At 32.4% G+C, this 19,457-nt stretch overlaps 1 protein-coding gene across 3 annotated transcripts; it reads left to right on the forward strand.

Annotated features, from left to right (window-relative positions):
• The first annotated feature begins 2,005 nt into the window (after positions 1 to 2,005).
• Positions 2,006 to 7,059, forward strand: LOC137820567 (histone deacetylase 6-like). Of its 3 annotated transcripts, none has more exons than XM_068624712.1 (6): positions 2,006 to 2,736; positions 3,402 to 3,842; positions 3,942 to 4,084; positions 4,957 to 5,047; positions 5,131 to 5,249; positions 6,767 to 7,059. In XM_068624712.1, the coding sequence occupies exons 1-6, from the start codon at positions 2,173 to 2,175 to the stop codon at positions 6,798 to 6,800; spliced, it is 1,392 nt and encodes a 463-aa protein (XP_068480813.1). In that variant the 5' UTR covers positions 2,006 to 2,172; the 3' UTR covers positions 6,801 to 7,059. The 3 variants fall into 3 exon arrangements, with proteins under 3 accessions (XP_068480813.1, XP_068480812.1, XP_068480811.1); XM_068624711.1 differs by having other exon boundaries at positions 2,016 to 2,736; positions 6,764 to 7,059; XM_068624710.1 differs by having other exon boundaries at positions 2,027 to 2,736; positions 6,755 to 7,059.
• The last annotated feature ends 12,398 nt before the right edge of the window (positions 7,060 to 19,457 follow it).

The raw sequence follows: 19,457 nt of genomic DNA on the forward strand, positions 1-19,457 counted from the left end.
TAATTGATTATGTGTAAAAAAAAATATGGATAATCGACTATACTTGAATTACAATTACTCATATAATCAATTATGTGTATAAAAATTAGGAATAATTGATTATCCCATTTTAGTAATTGATTATGTGTTCTAGTTTTTGCTCTTTGTAGCTGTGTGATGGTTTGCTTAGTTATTCTTGGATGTGGTTTGTAGTTGTAGGTGATGTGCTTAGTAGTTGTTAGGGTGTGATTAATAATTATGGGTATGCTTATAATTAATAATATTATTTAAATTTAATATAAATTAATTTAATAATTATATTTTACAAAATTATGAATATTCAATTTATTTATTTGATTTTCACAATTTAAAATATTTACATATACTGATAATTTTTCACTTAAATATTTTTATAATTATGAAAAGTTCAATTTTTTTTTAATGCAAACACAATTATTCTGACAAATTGACATGATGTGCATTTTATTTCAAAGTCAATTCTTCTAAAAATAATGTCTCAAAATTACAGCAAACTAAAATTCACAAATAAATAAATTATATACTTTTTTAGTTTTGTTTATACGGATATGATTTTTTATTTTACTTTTATGTTATATTTCAAAAATATTAATTCAAAAGTATAAAAAATATGTTAGAAAAATTTAATTAACTTAAATATACATAAAAATATCTCATATTTTATTATTTAGAAATACTTAATTAATTACAAAAATAAATTTAAAAATTTACATTTAATATTTTTTAAAAAAATTAAAAATATTTTTTAAGATCACATCACTCACAAATTTAATCAACTTTTATAATACATTTATTCTAACTTTAACTCAATACAAACACATTTACTTTCTTCTCAAATTCTAAATGCTGGCGATTTCAAATGTCCTCCTAGCATACATCCAAAAAGATGAGATAAATGTCACATCATCAATGCAATTTCCAACCCCAACCAATTTTCCATTTTTACCTAAAAAATACATGATCAGAGCGTGGTATCATATATTTCCATACATTCATTAAATTATCTTTATATCTAAATATATATAAAATCAATCATATAAATAAAATAATTAGTTATATTACAAAATAAAATATTAAGTATATTTATAATATGAATAAAAATATTATATATATTATATTAAAATAAAATAAAAATATTATATATATATATATTAATAAAATAAAAATAATTAATTATATTATAAAATTTATATTCATAATATATAATATATAATCGATTATATATATAATTTTATAAGATACTAGATTATGATAATATATATATATATATATATATATATAATTGTCTTATAAAATTATATACATAAGATTATGTATTATATCTAAGAGAAATGATACTTTAATAATTATGAAAGTTGTATACAACTCTTGATATGATTGACTTAAATATAAATATATATAATAAAAAGTAAATTTATAATTAAATAATATAAATAAATATTAAAATAATAATATTGAGTGTTGGAATGTGGATGTATAAAAAAATAAGATTGTTAATATATTATTTCGAAAGAAATACTTTCACAACCATAACAGTTGTGTATACAACTCTTATTGTGATTGTATAAAAAAATAGGATGATGAATATATTATTACTCTATAACTAATAGATTATATATATATATATATATATTTCAATTTTGATACATTTAATGACTAAAAAGAACCACCGCTTTAAATGTATTAAAAATATTATTTTTACTGAGTATTTATCATGATTAATATTACATTAAAAATTAAAACTGATTTAGAAGATATTAAAATTATATTTCAAATACTATCTAAAATGTGAATACATTCTAAAATTAGGTAATAATTGTTTTAAAAGCTATAAGAAATTATTTACCATAGATTTTACAATGAGGAGGATTGAACAAGGTAAAATTACGAAAATGTTATTTATTAGGATTTGATATTTTAAAGTAAATATTAATTTAGTTTTGATAATAGTATGAAATTAAAAATGATCTTAATATCTAAAAGGTGTAAAATGGAATGGATTTAGGAATATAAAATCGAGGAGAGAATAATAGATTTGGAATTGGAATGATGAAATGGTGTGGAGGGTATAAATTTGAAAGGTGGAAGGGAGAGTGAGGATGTTGAAGTAGAGAGAAAAGAGAGGAAGGGTTTTGTTGATTGGAGAAGAGAGAGATGGCGAGAGGGGAGAGAGCAGAGACGGAGAGTGGGGCATCGTTGCCGTCGGTGGGTACGGACGCCAAGAAGCGGAGAGTGACGTATTTCTACGAACCCTGCATCGGCGACTACTACTACGGTCAAGGACACCCAATGAAGCCACACCGCATTCGCATGGCCCACAATCTCATCGTGCACTACGGTCTCCACCGCCGAATGCAGGTCAACCGTCCCTTTCCCGCGGCGGAGGCGGACATCGGCCGCTTCCACTCCGACGACTACGTCGAGTTCCTGTCCTCCGTTTCGCCGCAAATCCTATCTGAGAACTCCCACTCCCACTACCGCCAGCTCAAGCGCTTCAACGTCGGGGAGGATTGCCCAGTCTTCGACGGCCTCTTCGACTTCTGTCGCGCTTCCGCCGGCGGCTCCATCGGCGCCGCCGTACGCCTCAACCGCGCCGACGCCGACATCGCTATCAACTGGGCCGGCGGCCTGCACCACGCCAAGAAGGCAGAGGCGTCCGGCTTCTGCTACGTCAACGACATTGTTCTCGGCATTCTTGAACTTCTCAAAGTTCATAGGGTATTTTTATTATCTGTTATCGCAGCAAACCAGCGCAATTAAATAGTATCGATTTGGACTTAATTTTACTCTGAACCCCAACCAATCCAACCCACGACACCCCTTATATTTTCAAAATAAACACGTTTTTAGTACATGAAGAGAGTCTAGGTGCGTGTTTTGTTTCGGGTTAGATTGTCTAGAATCACATTGAAACATTAGTTAATGTGATTGGGTAAATTTTTGCGTGTTTGGCTTCTCGTTGAGGAATTGATTCTGGGTCTAGGGTTTATTATGAGATGTTGCAAGCTGTTGGGTTGGAGAGAAATTTTGCACCAAGTTTCATTACCAGCTTGCTTTTTTAATTCAAACAACTAAACATTAATCTCTTCACAATCAATTTTAACCAAATTCAACTTCACCCAAAATCAATTTTGCCCTAAAATCATATCAATTTTAGTGAATTGGGGACTAAAAGCTGAATTTTGAGATATTTGTGGAACTATAAACATATTTTATCCTTTAAATTTTCTGTATGTGAAAAATCATAATTATGATTTTACTTTTACAAAAACTGCTTCTCTGTTACTTGTTAGTGTTTGCTTTGTTAACTTTATAAGAGTTAATTTTCCTTTGATCCTTTTCTGGCTATATTCTTCATGCATGTGTTCTTTGGTGATGGTCAGCGTGTGCTGTATATTGATATTGATGTTCACCATGGAGATGGGGTCGAGGAGGCATTTTACACTACTGATAGGGTCATGACAGTGTCATTTCACAAGTTTGGGGATTTTTTCCCTGGAACTGGGCACATGAAAGACACTGGGGTGGGTGCTGGAAAGAATTATTCTCTAAATGTCCCACTCAATGATGGATTGGATGATGAGACTTTCCGGGGTCTGTTTCGCCCCATCATTCAGAAAGTCATGGATGTTTATCAACCGGATGCAGTTGTTCTTCAGTGTGGTGCTGACTCCTTGTCTGGTGACCGGTTGGGTTGCTTCAACTTGACTGTGAAGGGTCATGCAGATTGCCTTCGTTTCCTTAGATCATTCAATGTTCCTCTAATGGTATTGGGTGGGGGAGGATATACAGTTCGGAATGTTGCTCGTTGTTGGTGTTATGAGGTCCCTTTCTGTACCCACTTGAATGGAATTGTAAATGGTTTTTGCTATGGCCTAATAATGATACTTATTTATTACCATTTTGCACTTTCTTTGTTGTAGACTGCAGTGGCAGTAGGAGTGGAGCCTAATCCGAAGTTGCCTTACAATGAATATTATGAATATTTTGGTCCAGACTACACTCTTCATCTCGAGCCATCCAACATGGAAAACCTAAACTCACCCAGGGATCTGGAAAAAATTCGGTGAGTTTACATTAATTGCTTTTGCTCTTGCATCACTATTTATGATTCTGATTTCAATTTTGTTTTTTCTTTTTGATTGAGGAAAATATCTGGCCATGAATATTAGTTAATACTTGTGAATCTAATTAGTCAGATGCACTATATTTTTCAGTAGCTAAGTCACATCTTTTCTGCACATACGATGCTTCAACTTTCCAGAATCTTATAAATAATTGCATACGCCTGAATAAGTTATAGTTCAGACCTGGAAGATGGCCCTTTCCATTGTTGGATTGTTGTTCTAGACGTCAAATATCTAAAGCCACTGTAGCAAGTTGCCTCTCCTTTGTGCCTAGGCCTGTGAGGCTATTACTGAACTTGAGCAAGATTATAGCATCCATTTTCTCATGCATATAGTGACCATACAAGTCTGTCCGTGTTTTTATTTTGGGGGGGGTTGGTTAACATTGTGAAGTGGTTCCAAGTTACAATTTTAGATTATCATCTATGCCCAAATGCCTTTTCATGTCAACCAGCTGATCTGTCATGGAGCTTTCCACCTTTAGATTGCAATATATACTGAGTTTGTTATGGAAGTAGCTCACAGGCAATTGAGCAATAGCCAAGGTGAAAACCTGTTTCCCATCAATGGTTGGGGAGCCTGCTTCAAATCCCCTCCCTAGTAGTAGATGCTATCACCCTAGAGATTAAAAAAAGAAATTCTATTTTATCGTGTTTAAGTTTTAGCTAGATATGCACAATAATAGTTAAATTAAATGTTTATGAGAGATTTCTTGTTTTTGCTAATCTAGCCATGTACTGCTTAGCATGTAGTGATTATTGCTTCCTTGGAGCTAAAATTGATTAAGCTATTGTTTTAATTGATTTTCCAGAAATGCATTACTGGAACAACTTTCCAGGCTTCCCCATGCACCCAGTGTACCTTTTCAAACAACACCATCAATCATACAAGCTCCTGAAGAGGTTGTTACTCTAATTAGTTGTCCATATTGTTACTCTTCCTTTTTCTTCTTTCTTGTTTGATTTTAATTAGTAAATGGTTTTAGGAAGAGGAGCACATGGATATCAGATCAAAACGTCCCATATGGAGTGGTGAAGATTTTGATTCTGACAACGATGATGACATGGCTAGTTCAAAGAATTCTGTTTTAACTGCCCAAACGAGGTAAGGGTTGAATATAGTTTTAAAGCGAATAGTAAATCCATTTTGTTTATCACTCTTTATAATACGCGGGTAGGTATGTTATGGGTATGTGAGACTGTAACCTTAATGCTCTATGTAGCCTGAAGGCCCTGAACTCACTTTTGATTGAAGTTTTTCTCATTTTCACAACTCACTTTAGTCATATAGCAATGTGAAAAAGCTTCTATTTGATCTTCATGGGTACTCTGGTTATAAATAATCCTTGATGTATCTATGTATTAAAAGTCTTAAGTAACATCTTTATTATTTCATACTTAAGAATACCTAAAAGTACAACTTTCCATAATTTCGAACTTAATGATACCTGATACTTAAACCTAAGAGTACAACACAGAAAAGTCTTTTACTTTTGAACAAGAAACCTTTTCATTCAAATATTTATGTTCTACAATGAAGTTTCGGATAAAAAAATGCTTTTGAGGATATTTTTTTCAAATGTCCTTGGTAAGCACAATCAAACTTAGATAAAAAAGGATTCAAAGTTGAGTAAATTCTTTTAAGGTGTCCTTATTCTTCTAGGAGATCTAACATTAGAAGCTATTTCATTATAGATATCTTATGGCTTGAATACAAATCCTTGAGGTAAACACACAAAAGCTAGATAAAACAAGGATTTAAAGTTTGAGTCTTGATGTAAACTGATCCTTATTATAGGAAGGAGGTTCGAAGTGCTGTTCTAGTTTTTCTCATTAGATTGTTTGGGTAAAAGTTACAAAGACTCCTTCCATTTCTTGAAGAGAAAGTGCTCTTATTTTTGAAATCATTTAATTGAGAAATTAAGAATAGATTGGGATTAATTTAGATACTGAAAACCAAAACTAGCATTAGTTCATGTTAATTGTCTGCTCTCAGTGTCAACATACTTATTTTGATGGCGCCTATGAGAGAATATTGTCCATGTGTGGAAAGCCATGAATCAACCTCTATAAGTAATTCCAAAATTTGTTTCAAAAGTTTTTTCAGTAGTGTATAAGCATTCTTGATACTGTTAGTCTTATATGCATCTAATAATTTTTGACATCATATTTTGTTCCTAATTCTTTTTAATTCACCGTACTTCTCCTTTTAATTCATGTCTACAATAAACACTGACATTGTTCTTTGCTTTAACCTTGTGTATAAATCCTGAAATATTTTAACTTCGCTTTTTTTTAACCAATTTCATTTAATTTCTTGAGTTATGTGATGCTTCTTTCAAGTCATGGTTTTCGACAACTTTAAAGCCTTGTTTACGAAAAAGTAACGACTAACATTATTTATTAAGCAAGGATTAAGTAAGTTTTTGCTATCTTCAAAATTGACACTAAATTGAAACGAAAACAAATTACATGAATGGGAAGAGTATAGAATTTTTACTTTTAAGTAATAACATTTGTTACTATCAGTGTTTTTGTTATCCAGCATTTATAATTATTGTAAAAAAGGTATAATCAGATTGAAAGTGCATGTTAATTAAAATGATGTAGTATATGCAGCAGCAGGTGTGGTGCAGATGTGATGGACGAAGATTAGAGCAGGAGGGGATGTGTGATACAATGATACTAATAGAAGAGAGTAAGTGTTAAATTAGTGGGAAGCTGATTGGTGTTTGAATCATATATCATATTACATATATTGTCTCCACTTGGTAGATGAAAATAGTTACATACAGAGTAGGAAGCAGTGTGCCAAATTATGGTTTGTAATGTCAGCTTTCCACTTTCTACAACATTCAAGCGATTTTTAAATTTTAAAAATAGTATATATACACAATTCCCCTTTTTACCCTTAATGTTTTTTTATAACTTTATTTATAGTCTTAATATTTATTCTATTAGGTTTTTACTTCTATATCAAAAATTCATTTTTAGTCATTTTTTTAATTACCCAATCTCTAATTGGTGATTAACAAAGCTAAAATTTGCAAATTTGTTCAGTTTTAATATTAATTTAACAATATTAAATAATATTAGTTTTTAATAAATAATATTTGTTTCTTTTTATATTAATAATAAAGAAATATTATTTTTCTTATTTTTTCAGAAATATTATATTAACTAAAATTTAAGTAAAAAGTTAATTTTTTATAATTAAATATTTATAAAAATATTTTTATAAATAAGATAAAAATTTAATATAATTTAATTAAAAATACAAGAAGTTGAACGTTATTTATTAAATTAAAAATATGATACAAATAAATTTTTATTCAAAGTTTATAGGAATTATTTTATCAGGCAAACATTTATTTTAGAACTGGAGAAAATATGTGTTTAATATTCTTTCAACAATTATTCACACTCTTTGAAAAAAAAGTGTTTTTCAACTTTTGTTGTCACTCTTTTTCGTTGTTTTGTTTTCAGCACTCAATACTAAATTAAGTTTCATAATTGGAACCACTCTTTCTTCACCAGTCAGTCACCAACAACATATGAAGCCATCAAAAACATTTTTCTCTTTTATTTACTAAACAATAGACTATCAGGAAAACATATTTATTAACTATAATAGAGAAATAACATTGGTTTAGATTGATGAAACAAAATAATTTCAACAATGTCAATAAAAAATAATTTCATTGACATTTATAAAAAACTTGTGCATAACATATAAAAAATCATGTCAATGTTGGTTCATAAAACGTTAACTAATATTGGTTGAAAAATAGCTGAATGAGGGTGGAATCCAATTTTGATCAACGTTAGTTTAGATTAAAAAAAAATTGTATTTGTCATCAATAAAAATCACAAAAAAAATGTTGTAAATCAATATTCTTATTAATGTTTATTGAAAAAAAAAAATCTTAGTGACGTGAGTTGAACAATAATTACATTCAATTCTAACCTCAAATAAATCTTTTATAATATCTATAGAAAAACTTTCTTTGAGAGCCAATGGTTCTTTGAGAACCATGTTGACAAAGTCACAGTCTTTGTTGACCTGATGGTATCTCTACTATAACTGAATTGACAATGCATTGATAGAGATGAGAAGAGAGTATGAAGAGAAAAACAAAAAAATTTGAAACAAAAAAATGTATGAAAATGTTTAAATTCTTACATAGTGAAATATTAGTTTTATAATTTTTAGTAATCAAATTACACTTATAAATTTATAAAACTTTAATTAATATTTTAAAAAAATCATTCAAATAATATATTTTATAAAAATGAATTAACATCTAAAATTTCTTTATCCAAATAGTTTAACACATTTGGAGAGAAATTTGATATATTGATACATTGTAATTCCAAGCTATTTTCACAATCAATTTATTTAGGTGAATATAATCAAACATTGTTATGTAGAAAATTGAATGTAGTAGTTTCAGGGAAATAAGGGAAATAATAATGCATAGAAAGTATTGAAACCTCCAACATATTTTTTTTTAAGTGAATTTAGTGATTTAATTCTCTTAAGAAGAATCAAATTTTTTGAAAACAGGTAAATATAAACGGTCATATTTTAGTTTGTTATAAAACCTTGAATTGTATATTTTTTGTTTTATAAATCCTCGTCTTCTTCTTCCTTAAGTCAAAGAATGGTGAGAACGATGAGAATGAATGATGAAGATTTGCTTACATTGTCCCTCTCATCTAATAGTCGAAAGAGATCGACAACACCCTCTCTTCCAACAATGCAAATTTTGATGAGGCACCATGCACACCCTCCAACACTAATAATATCAACAACACCATACCAGCAAACTCAAATTCCCAACTCCGCCGTCGCCGCTCCGCGTCCGAAGAGAAGAGAGAAACCATTCCTCCTCCACCGTACAGAACTTCAGCTACCTTATAGAGAACAAGATCCTTACGATCAAGGGTAAGGTGGAGTACAAGAGCTGCAAGAAGAAATTTGAGATGGTTCTTGATGTGAGGAACAATCTGTCACAATTGCTGAACTTCATTGATAAGGAAAAAGAAGAATATGCACGAAAGGGCACCAAAGGTTTGCGGGGAAGACAACAACATTTGATAACATTTAATATTAAAAGAGTATAATATTTGTAACAATTTATTATTGTTATTGTGAACCAAACTTTTACAAGCCTTTAAAAATTCATTTTGTGATAAGAAATACTTTATTAATTTGATTTAAGAATTTTTTTAATCATGCAACCTCCGCTTTTATTTTAGTAAATATCCTTTACATAGTAAAATAATCTAATAATATGGAAGAAAAATACTACAAACATTTTAACTCACATTTACAAATGCGGCTTTTACCAAAACCGCATTTGTAAATCTTGTTTTTTGATTTACAAATGCGGCTATGGTAAATAACCGCATTTGTAAATAGTGTTTTTTTTTAAAGTGCAATTTGTATTGCCCTTAAACCATATAAATTAACCTGCATAATGATCAAACCCAACCAGACAAATACAAAAATATAGAGATAAATTGAGAGAATCAAAATGTACATTTACAAGTAATCAAATTACATAATAAAACCTACACTAGTGATTAACTATGCTAGAGTTATAAAAATTTATGAAATATGTGGACCAAGAATCTCTGACATATGAAATGCCTTTCGAATTCATTGGTGTTTATTCCGTGAAGAACTGCATTGCAAAATATAGTTGACATAAATTAGTTTTTAGATATATATATGTTCAAGAATTATAAAAATGATTTAACATATCATGTTATTACCTTTTTCCAACCAGTTTTAACACCTAGTCTTATAATGGTAATCATCCATTGCATAATGTAATAGCCACACTCATAGCTTCCTGGTTGTTTATTACACTATAATTCAATAAAAAGTAATATGTTAGTATATTGATAAACAATGATAATAGAGAAAGAAAAAAATTACAAACCTTTATTCTTATGTAGTTCAAATTATTTGAACTGGATCGACCTTTTAGGATGTTATATCCATGTCATGAACTGGTTAATACAAAAAACCTCGTTAGTAGATGGTTAATTAGTAACATATACAAAGTTAAGTTTATAATGTACTTATGTATCAATGATATCCTTAAATTTTGTGGGAATCTTCTTGTGTAGGGAACAGAACCACACAACAGTCTTATCAACCATTGATAAGACAAGTAACTGCCAATGATGCCTATATCATCCATGAAAAGAGTTAGTAAATATTTAAAACATGAAATAGTAATAATTGATGACGTATAATTAAACTTACTCATCAATATAAGGGCATAAATAAATTTGTTTTCCCTCTTTTTCCAGGGTGTTAGTGATGTATGCATGAGTCTCAGATGACCTTGGTCCAACGGGATTAGTATATGCAGGATCTAAGAATCCATACATATTTTCCTTCCCCTCAGTGATACAGACCCTATGCAAAAACCTACAAGTTTTTAGTTAAAGCATAATCAATAATAATTTAACATAAAGTAAATTGAATAATAGGTAAAGATACTTATATCATAAAAAATTGAATTATAGTTATATTGAGCTCCTGATTCCCAGATATAAATTCTAATAAATCTGTGTTGTACATCATCAGTGGCAGTTCAGTGTTTATTTGAAAAAATGTATCATCCCACGGAACTGGAAAATGTTCATTACCAATCTGACTAGCAATGAGACCTAATGAAGCTATAGGATTGTCAATTGGAACCTCACGTTTCTTCTCCGGACTTGGTGCCCGAAAAGGTTTCTACAAGATAAAGAACATTTGTATTAAACTATATGTAATATATAAATATAAATAAAAAATAATATAATGAAATGAAATTATTACATGAGGTTCGGGCATAAATCGAATGAGGTCTCTGGGCCAGGCAACAAATGTCTGAAATGCATCGGCCACAGTGGTTACCTCATCTGAAGGTAGTGGAACACGAGCATCAGGAAATCGTACTTTTTCAACTGTTACCTTCGCCACATCAGGGGAGAGAGAAACGTTATGTAAGGTGGTGGCGTCTTGATAGACTTTTCCAACGGCCACCACCCGAGGAAGTTTGCCGCCCACTACCAGTAGCTCACAATCCTTCGTCTGCCCCTTGATATCATCCCCTGATGTTGGAGGAGCCGCACAACTCCCCTTTGTGCTCTTGGGAGTGGGACTAACAAGGGTTTCAATCGGCTCAGCACAAAGTTGTTGCGATAGAAACTCTTGTCGCATTCGATCATTCTCCTTTTTCATTTCTAGTCACAACAAATCAGTCTCCTTTCTCATCTCCTCCATTAATTCTTCACGTATCTTAGTCTTCATTTGAGTTTCGTTCTCTTTGGAGGAGGAGGATGACTGTCGTTCTGAAACTCCAAAATATAGTTTAATTCCAACCCCTTGTCCAGCAAAACGAACACGACCACAGTGCTCAGGTCGTCCAATTGCTTCAACCAAGATATCGTGACGACCTTCAGCAACAAATTTACCGTCGGATTCCAAGGAATCCTGCAAGAGTACACAAAAATTATATTTTAAATCATTAATATAATTAATGCTTTAAAATAAATGAAAATAACAAAAATAGCTTACAATTTTTTCGATGATAACCCCGGATTGCTCAGAACTTGGTGCACCTAACTTTTTAATTCGGGTCCTCTTCCATTTTACATGGCGAAAAGGTGGCGATGGAGGAGAAGTGACCCCTATTTCCACATTCTCAGACAACGTCCCCTGTTTAGATTGCTCCTTTTCCACCATCAGTGCTTGCTCAAGTTTTCGATACCCCGAACGAGACATAACGTGTGGGGTAACATTCTTCAAAGCTATCTCTTGAGGTTTCTTCCAACGATCCTGTCATAATTGAAATAAACAAAGTGAAGTAAATAAGATAAACTTATTAATGTTATATAAACAAAAAAAGTTAAGTTACTTCACTTACCATCCAAGCCTCATTTTGACGGCTTTCTTTAAAAAGACACCATGTCTCTTCATCAATATGTTTGTACTTTAAACATGGATTTTCGTTTTTAAGGTCGCCAAAAACGTATCTCGAAGTCAGTCTTGACTTAAAGGTACGAAATTTAAGTCCGATATTGGATATAATCTTTGATCGAAGCGATTCCACATCAGGAATTTCAAAGTTTGCCTGCAAAATAACATCACCAAATTAAAATTAATCAATGAATATTAAAAAGCATTATATCAAAATGTAAAGCTTACCAGAACATCCTCCCAGATCATGTTCCGGTCGACCTCTGACACCTCATCCCATGAATTAATCAGAATGGAGAGCCTCTCACGAGAAACAACTCCAAGATAGCTCATAAACTCATCTGCTTTAGGACCAAAAGCCAGTCTAGTGTTGACGTCAATGTCAACACGTGTCTTCTCACCAGCAGCACGTCTAAATGCGAGACGCTTCAATCTAGTAGGTCCTTTGCTGCCTCGTCCGGATCGAGGTCTGAGTGGGGTCTGATCGTCATCCATGTCTTTGTTAAAAGAATTAGGTAACAAACATTAGTTAATCTGCATGGAATTAAAATCTTATAAAAATAATACATAAAATTCTAAATCTAAATGCTTATTTACAGGTTGCATGTGGGTTGAAAGTTCATATGTAAATTCCTTCACTGTGGTCTTTACGGGTTGCATGTACATCATCAAGTAAATCGTCATCTTTATTAATTATCATTGGTGTGAATGAACGAGGGTCACCATTTTCAATATCATCTATGGCCTCCCCTTGTTTTTTCCCGTGTAAAACGACATACCAATATTCTGACGTAGGATATTTCACATAGAAAACTTGAGATGCTTTTTGAACCATTATAAATGGCTCATCTCGATACCCTATCTTTCGAAAGTCCACTTGTGTGAATCCTGAATCATCAATTTTAACCCCACTTTTATTGTCAACCCATTTACACTTGAAAACTGGAACGAAAAACTTAGTGTAGTCAACCTCCCATATCTCTTCTATAAACCCATAGTATGCCATTTATCTAAGTACTGGATTTGTATCTTTCGAAGTCGAAAACTGCATTGACTCGGCTTCAAGAGTAACACCAGAATTTTGAACTGTACTCTTTTCATCCATGGACTTCGTGTAAAATATACAATTATTCACTTCGTATGTTGTACATGAGATGACATCAAACTTCAATCCAGCAGCCAACTAGGTCAAGATCTCTGATGCCGTTGAATCCTTGAACACCTCGTCTTTAAACCAAGGCATGAAAGTTCTATTATGTTCCATCAAGACCCATTTCTCTGCTTGTCTTGGGTTATTTGCCTTCACAATGGCTTTATGAGCTTCTATGTAAGGTATAACTTCATCTGTGTTATTCAATATGTACAAATGTGCTTGCAAGACTTCTGATCGAGATTTGCTAACAATATTCACACCACGTAAACATTTACTTATAGAACGCCTGTGGTGCCATGAATTAGCTGGAACACCTATTGGATTTGCTTTTGTCATGTACTCTGAACAAAATTCATTACTTTCTTCAGCTATGTACCTTTCAATCATTGAAACCTCTGGACGATAATGATTTTTCACATAACCCTTCAAAATTTTCATATACCGCTCAACAGGATACATCCATCTTACGTACACTGGTCCACACAATCTAACCTCTCTTACCAGATGCACCACTAGATGAACCATGATGTCAAAAAAAGATGGAGGAAAAAACATCTCCAATTCACACAAGATAACAATAATTTCATTTTGAAGTTCATATAGTTTTGAGGGATCATGACTTTACAACAGATGGAAGAGAAGAATGAGCACAAACGGGTTATGGTATGTCTAACATTTTTTGGTAAGATCCCACGGATAGCTACCGGCAACAACTGTTGCATCAAGATGCGACAATCATGAGACTTCAACCCAATTAACTTCAAATCTTGCATTGACACTAGGCTCTTCACATCTGAGGAATGTCCTTGTGGCACTTTCACACCCTTTAGACATTGACAAAAACTAATTTTTTCATCTTTTGACATTGTGTAACAAGCTGGGGGCAAATATGTACACTTACCCATTTCTATGGGTGCCAACTCGTCGCGTATGTTCATCTCAATCAAATCTAAACGAGCATTTAAACCATCCTTCGTCTTCCCGTTAATGTTAAGAAGTGTACCAATTAAGCTATCACACACATTCTTCTCAACATGCATTACATCTATACAATGTCTGACTTCTAACCTCGACCAGTACGGAAGATCAAAGAAGATTGATTTCTTCTTCCAAATGTTTGTCACAGATGACTTTTTTTTAACTTACCGAAGGTGTGGTCTATGTTATTTACCTTTTCGTAAACCTCAACACCGGTTAATGGAGTTGGTGGACCACTACCCTCTTGGTGTCCATTAAAGGCTTTTTTCAACCTCCGGTAAGGATGATGACTTCTAAGAAACCTCCGATACCGAAGATATACTGTTTTCCTTTCATGTTTCAATTGTTGAGAAACAGTGTCTTCTTCGCATATTGGACATGCTATATGACCCTTAACACTATAACCTGATAAGTTACCATATGCCAGAAAGTCATTGATGGTGCAAAATAACATGGCATGAAGCTTGAAAGTTTCATTAGCAAATCCGTCAAATACTTGAACACCGTGGTCCCACATTAACTTTAAATCTTCAATTAGAGGACTTAGATATACATTAATATCATTCCCTGGCTGTTTCGGACCGAATATCATCATAGACAACATCATGTATTTTCGCTTCATGCACAATCCAGGAGGTAAGTTGTAAATAACTAGTAAACCAGGTCATGAACTGTGATTTGTACTCATATTACCAAACGGATTCATTCCGTTTATAGCTAAACCAAGTTGGATATTTCTTGATTCTTTACAAAACTCTGGAAACTCATCATCAAATTTCTTCCACTGAATAGAATCAGCTGGATGTCGGTACATGCCATCACATTTCCTCTCATCTACATGCCATCTAAGATTCTTAGCATCGTTTGGGTTTGCAAACAAACGCTTCATCCTTGGAATGATGGGAAGATACCACAGAACCTTCATTGGGGGTCCATGCTTTTCTATATCTTCAATAGTATCATCATCTTTTTGTTTCAACTTATAACATGATAACCCACACCTCGGACAACTTTTCAACAATTCAAAATTTTTCCGGTATAATATACAATCATTAGGACATGCATGTATCTTTTTATACTCCATACCCACTGGACAAAGAATCTTTTTGGCCTCATAATTACGATTAGGTAGAGTATTTCCCTCTGGAAGCATATCCTTCAACAACTGAAGCAATTATGTGAAGCTTTTATTAGTCCGTCCATTTATTGCCTTCAAATTCATCAATCTTAACACCGCCGACAACCGTGTGAAGTTAGTTGATCCGGGATATAATGGAGTCTCTGCATCGCTTGACATATTTTCATATCCATGTGCTTTTGCAAAAGACTCAGCTCCTACATCACGAATCATGTCTTCCAATCGATCATCATCTACATCATCGTGTACTACTTCATCCATGGTGGACCCCACGTATTCTTCAGTTACGGAACCACGTGGTAAATTTAATAATTCACCTTGCCATGTCCAAGTTGTATAAGATCGAAGAAATCCATCACATAGCAGGTGCTCCCTCATTATATTAACATCCATTATCCTTCCATTCAAACAATTAACGCACGGACACCTGATCTTTGCTCCATCATGACCACTATTAATCGCGTTACATTGTGCAAATTGTATAAATTCTTCTACTCCTCTTTCGTACTTCTCACTTATACAAATAGAATTCATCCAATTTCTATCCATTATATATTCTGAAATAATTAGAATTTTTATATCAGTGTTCTATCTCACGCGTTTGTTGAGGGTCGAAACCCTCGGACTCAATACCAAAACGTATTATTGCTAAATATAACATATAAAGTAACAACTAAATGATATAAATTTTAATATAAATTACATAATACATAAAAAACATACAAATTCAAATTATAAATTATAATAATATAAATTTTGAAAAATACAAATTATAATACATAAAAAACATACAAATTCAAAATATAATAAATACTAAATAATATAAAATTTAAAATACACAATAAATTATAATACATAAAACAAAATAAAAAAAATGCAAAAAAAAAATTAAAAATTAAAAATTTAAAAACCAACCTTGTGCGTGAACCAAGTTGGTGGTGAAGTGTGGTAGGGGAGAAAGAGGAACAGCGGCAGCGGCAGTAGTGGCGGAGAGCCAATGGAATAGTGCCTTCGACCAACAATGGAAGGAAATGAAAGGCATTAAAAACGAAAGCCAATGTCAAGATTGAAAGGAAGAAAGCGAACCTCTGGAATCAATATACGTACCTTCGACCAATGCAATGAAGTGCGCAAACGAGAGAATGAAGAGGATGAACATCACAAACGAAAGAACTGAAAGAAACTACGAAACTGTTGAGGCGCGTAAAATTTTTTAGGGTAAAAAGCATTTACAAATGCGGCTAAACGTAAAAACCGCATTTGTAAATCAAGCTTTTTGATTTACAAATGCGGCTATACAAACAGCCGCATTTGTAAATCAAAAAGCTTGATTTACAAATGCGGTTATTCAAACAGCCGCATTTGTAAATCAAATTAATTTAAAAAATGTCACCGCATTTTTTATGAATGCGTTTAAGTGCAGAATCGCATTAAATAAAGAGCGTTCTTTTTTTCTTTTTGTACTAATGGATTTTCTCCTTCGATGTTTAGTTATTTAATTCTCTTAATAAGAATCAAATTTTTTGAAAACAGGTAAATATAAACTGTCATTTCCTTCAAATTGAATTGTATATTTTTTGTTTTGTAAGTCCTCCTATTCTTCTATCTTAAGCCAAAAAAATGTCCAACCCCAATCATGAGAATGGTGAGAACGATGAGAATGAATGATGATGAAGATTTGCTTACACTGTCCCTCTCATCTAATAGTCGAAAGAGATCGGCAACACCCTCTCTCCCAACAACGCAAATTTTCATGAGGGCACCATGCACACCCCCCAACAGTAATAATATTAATAACACCATACCCAGCAAACTCAAATTCCCAACCCCGCCGCCGCTCTGCGTTCGAAGAGAAGAGCGAAACCATCCCTCCACCGTTCTCCTGGGGCCACGTACCGACGTGCCACCGTGCAGAACTTCAGCTACCTTATAGAGAACAGTATCCTTGCCATCAATGGTAAGGTGGAGTACAAGAGCTGTAAGAAGAAATTCGAGATGGTTCTTGATCTGAGGAACAATCTGTCACAGTTGCTGAACTTCATTGACAAGGAAAAGAAGAATATGCACGAAAGGACACCAGGTTTGCGGGAAAGACAACAGCCTTTGATAACATTTAATATTAAAATAGTATAATATTTGTAACAATTTATTATTGTTATTGTGAACCAAACTTTTACAAGCCTTTAAAATTCATTTTGTGATAAGAAATACTTTATTAATTTGATTTTTGAAGAATTTTTTAGTCATGCAACCTCCACTTTTATTTTAGTAAATATCCTTTACATAGTAAAATAATCCAATAATATGGAAGAAAAATACTACAAACATTTTAGCTCACACTTTGTATCTCGCACGGGCTTTCTTATTCCCAAATCCATAACCAGAAATCGTAAGCATCTCTAAATGGGTGGTGAGTTGGAACCCCAACTTGTAAGTATTGCATATCCTTCATGAATATTTGAATCAGAGTGAAGTATTGAGAAACACTAATATACGAGCTTTGAACAGTGAAATCGGTTACCGCTGGAGGCAAAGGAGGAGGTAAACCCTAAAGGTTAGTGATTTGTTTGACTCACCTTGTTAATGAACCCATTACGTAACTGACTACGCAACTCTCGGTGCCTAAGTCTATAACACTCTGACTTTTCATTCTATAAATACATCAATGTACTCTTTTATCTCTGCACATTGACTCTTCTCTCTTCACCTTTACACACCTTTTGTTTTAGTATATATTTTGTTTTATGATGTTTGGCTTGGTTTTTCTGATTGTTTCATCAATCGTTTCATCCATTTGCCCAATCTTTTCTTCTGCCTCTTTAATCGAAGATGGCTCATCGATCCCTATAAACCCATATAAAATACAGATATAAAAAATAATGTTTTTGATTTTTGTTTTTATTTATTTTTATACTTAGTTTTAGCCTCGGCTCTATGAATTAATAATTAGTGCGCATATTTTGAAAAATAATATCTATATAATGCCAATTTTGCATATCAACATTTGAAGCATGTTTTTCTAATATAATTTCACAAAAATAAAAATAGACAATGAATTTCTTTGGTGTTCTAAAAAATTTAAGGATTTTAATGTTTGTATTGGAAAAATCTCTTTTATTCTCTACTCACTTGTTTTGGTCTTCTAAAACTCATTTAACTATTGTCTCAGGAAAATAGGTCCAGAGCATTTAGATTTTTGTGGCTGTAATAGCAACCAAAACGCAATAAATGACAACCAAAATAGAGAAATGTAATTTTTGATAATTGAAGCATTCCTGCTGTCATCAAATTTGAACTGTTAAGGTCAAATATTTTGAAATTAGTAGTGAAAGAGACCCTAAGATTACACCCTCCAGGTCCACTTTTACTTCCAAGAGAATGTGGAAAGACATGTGAGATTGATGGTATCATATACCTGCCAAAAGTATGATAATTGTCAATGCCTGGGCTATTGGAATAGATCCAAACATTGGACTGACCCAGAGAGATTCATTGATAGCTCAATTGACTACAAATGGTGCAAATTTGAGTACATTCCATTTGGAGTTCGCAGAAATATGCCCAGGTATCACATTTGGTTTGGCAAATGTTGAATTGACACTTGCATTTTTGTTGTAGAATTTTGATTGGAAGCTTCGCAATGGAATGAGATGTGAGAAATTAGACACTGCTGAGGAATTTAGAGTGACTATTAGAAGAAACGATGACATACTTTGGGTACACAACTTTTAGAAGCTCAAACTACACTTATAGAATATGTTTGTTAATATATATATATATATATATATATATATATATATATACACTAATTAAGCTAACCATAATATGAAAATGCACTTGATAACATTTAATATCAAAAGAGTATAACATTTGTAACAATTCATTATCGCTACTGGGAAATGAACTGTACAAACTTTGGCAAGCCTTCAAAATTCATTTTGTTATAAGAAATACTTTATTAATTTGATTTAAGAAAATACACACATTTTTTAGTCATGCAACCTTCACTTTTATTTTAATAAATATCATTATACATGTGAATTTACATTGTAAAAGA

This window comes from Phaseolus vulgaris, chromosome 9, assembly GCF_000499845.2.
Source record: "Phaseolus vulgaris cultivar G19833 chromosome 9, P. vulgaris v2.0, whole genome shotgun sequence".
NCBI classification, from domain to species: domain Eukaryota; kingdom Viridiplantae; phylum Streptophyta; class Magnoliopsida; order Fabales; family Fabaceae; genus Phaseolus; species Phaseolus vulgaris.

What these genes read in the sequence shown, in the direction of transcription:
- LOC137820567 (XM_068624710.1), top strand. Translation starts at nt 2,173, where the DNA reads ATGGCGAGAGGGGAGAGAGCAGAGACGGAGAGTGGGGCATCGTTGCCG. An exon ending in CTCGTTGTTGGTGTTATGAG is followed by an intron (nt 3,843 to 3,941) that starts GTCCCTTTCTGT and finishes TCTTTGTTGTAG; the next exon opens with ACTGCAGTGGCAGTAGGAGT. An exon ending in TCATACAAGCTCCTGAAGAG is followed by an intron (nt 5,048 to 5,130) that starts GTTGTTACTCTA and finishes AAATGGTTTTAG; the next exon opens with GAAGAGGAGCACATGGATAT.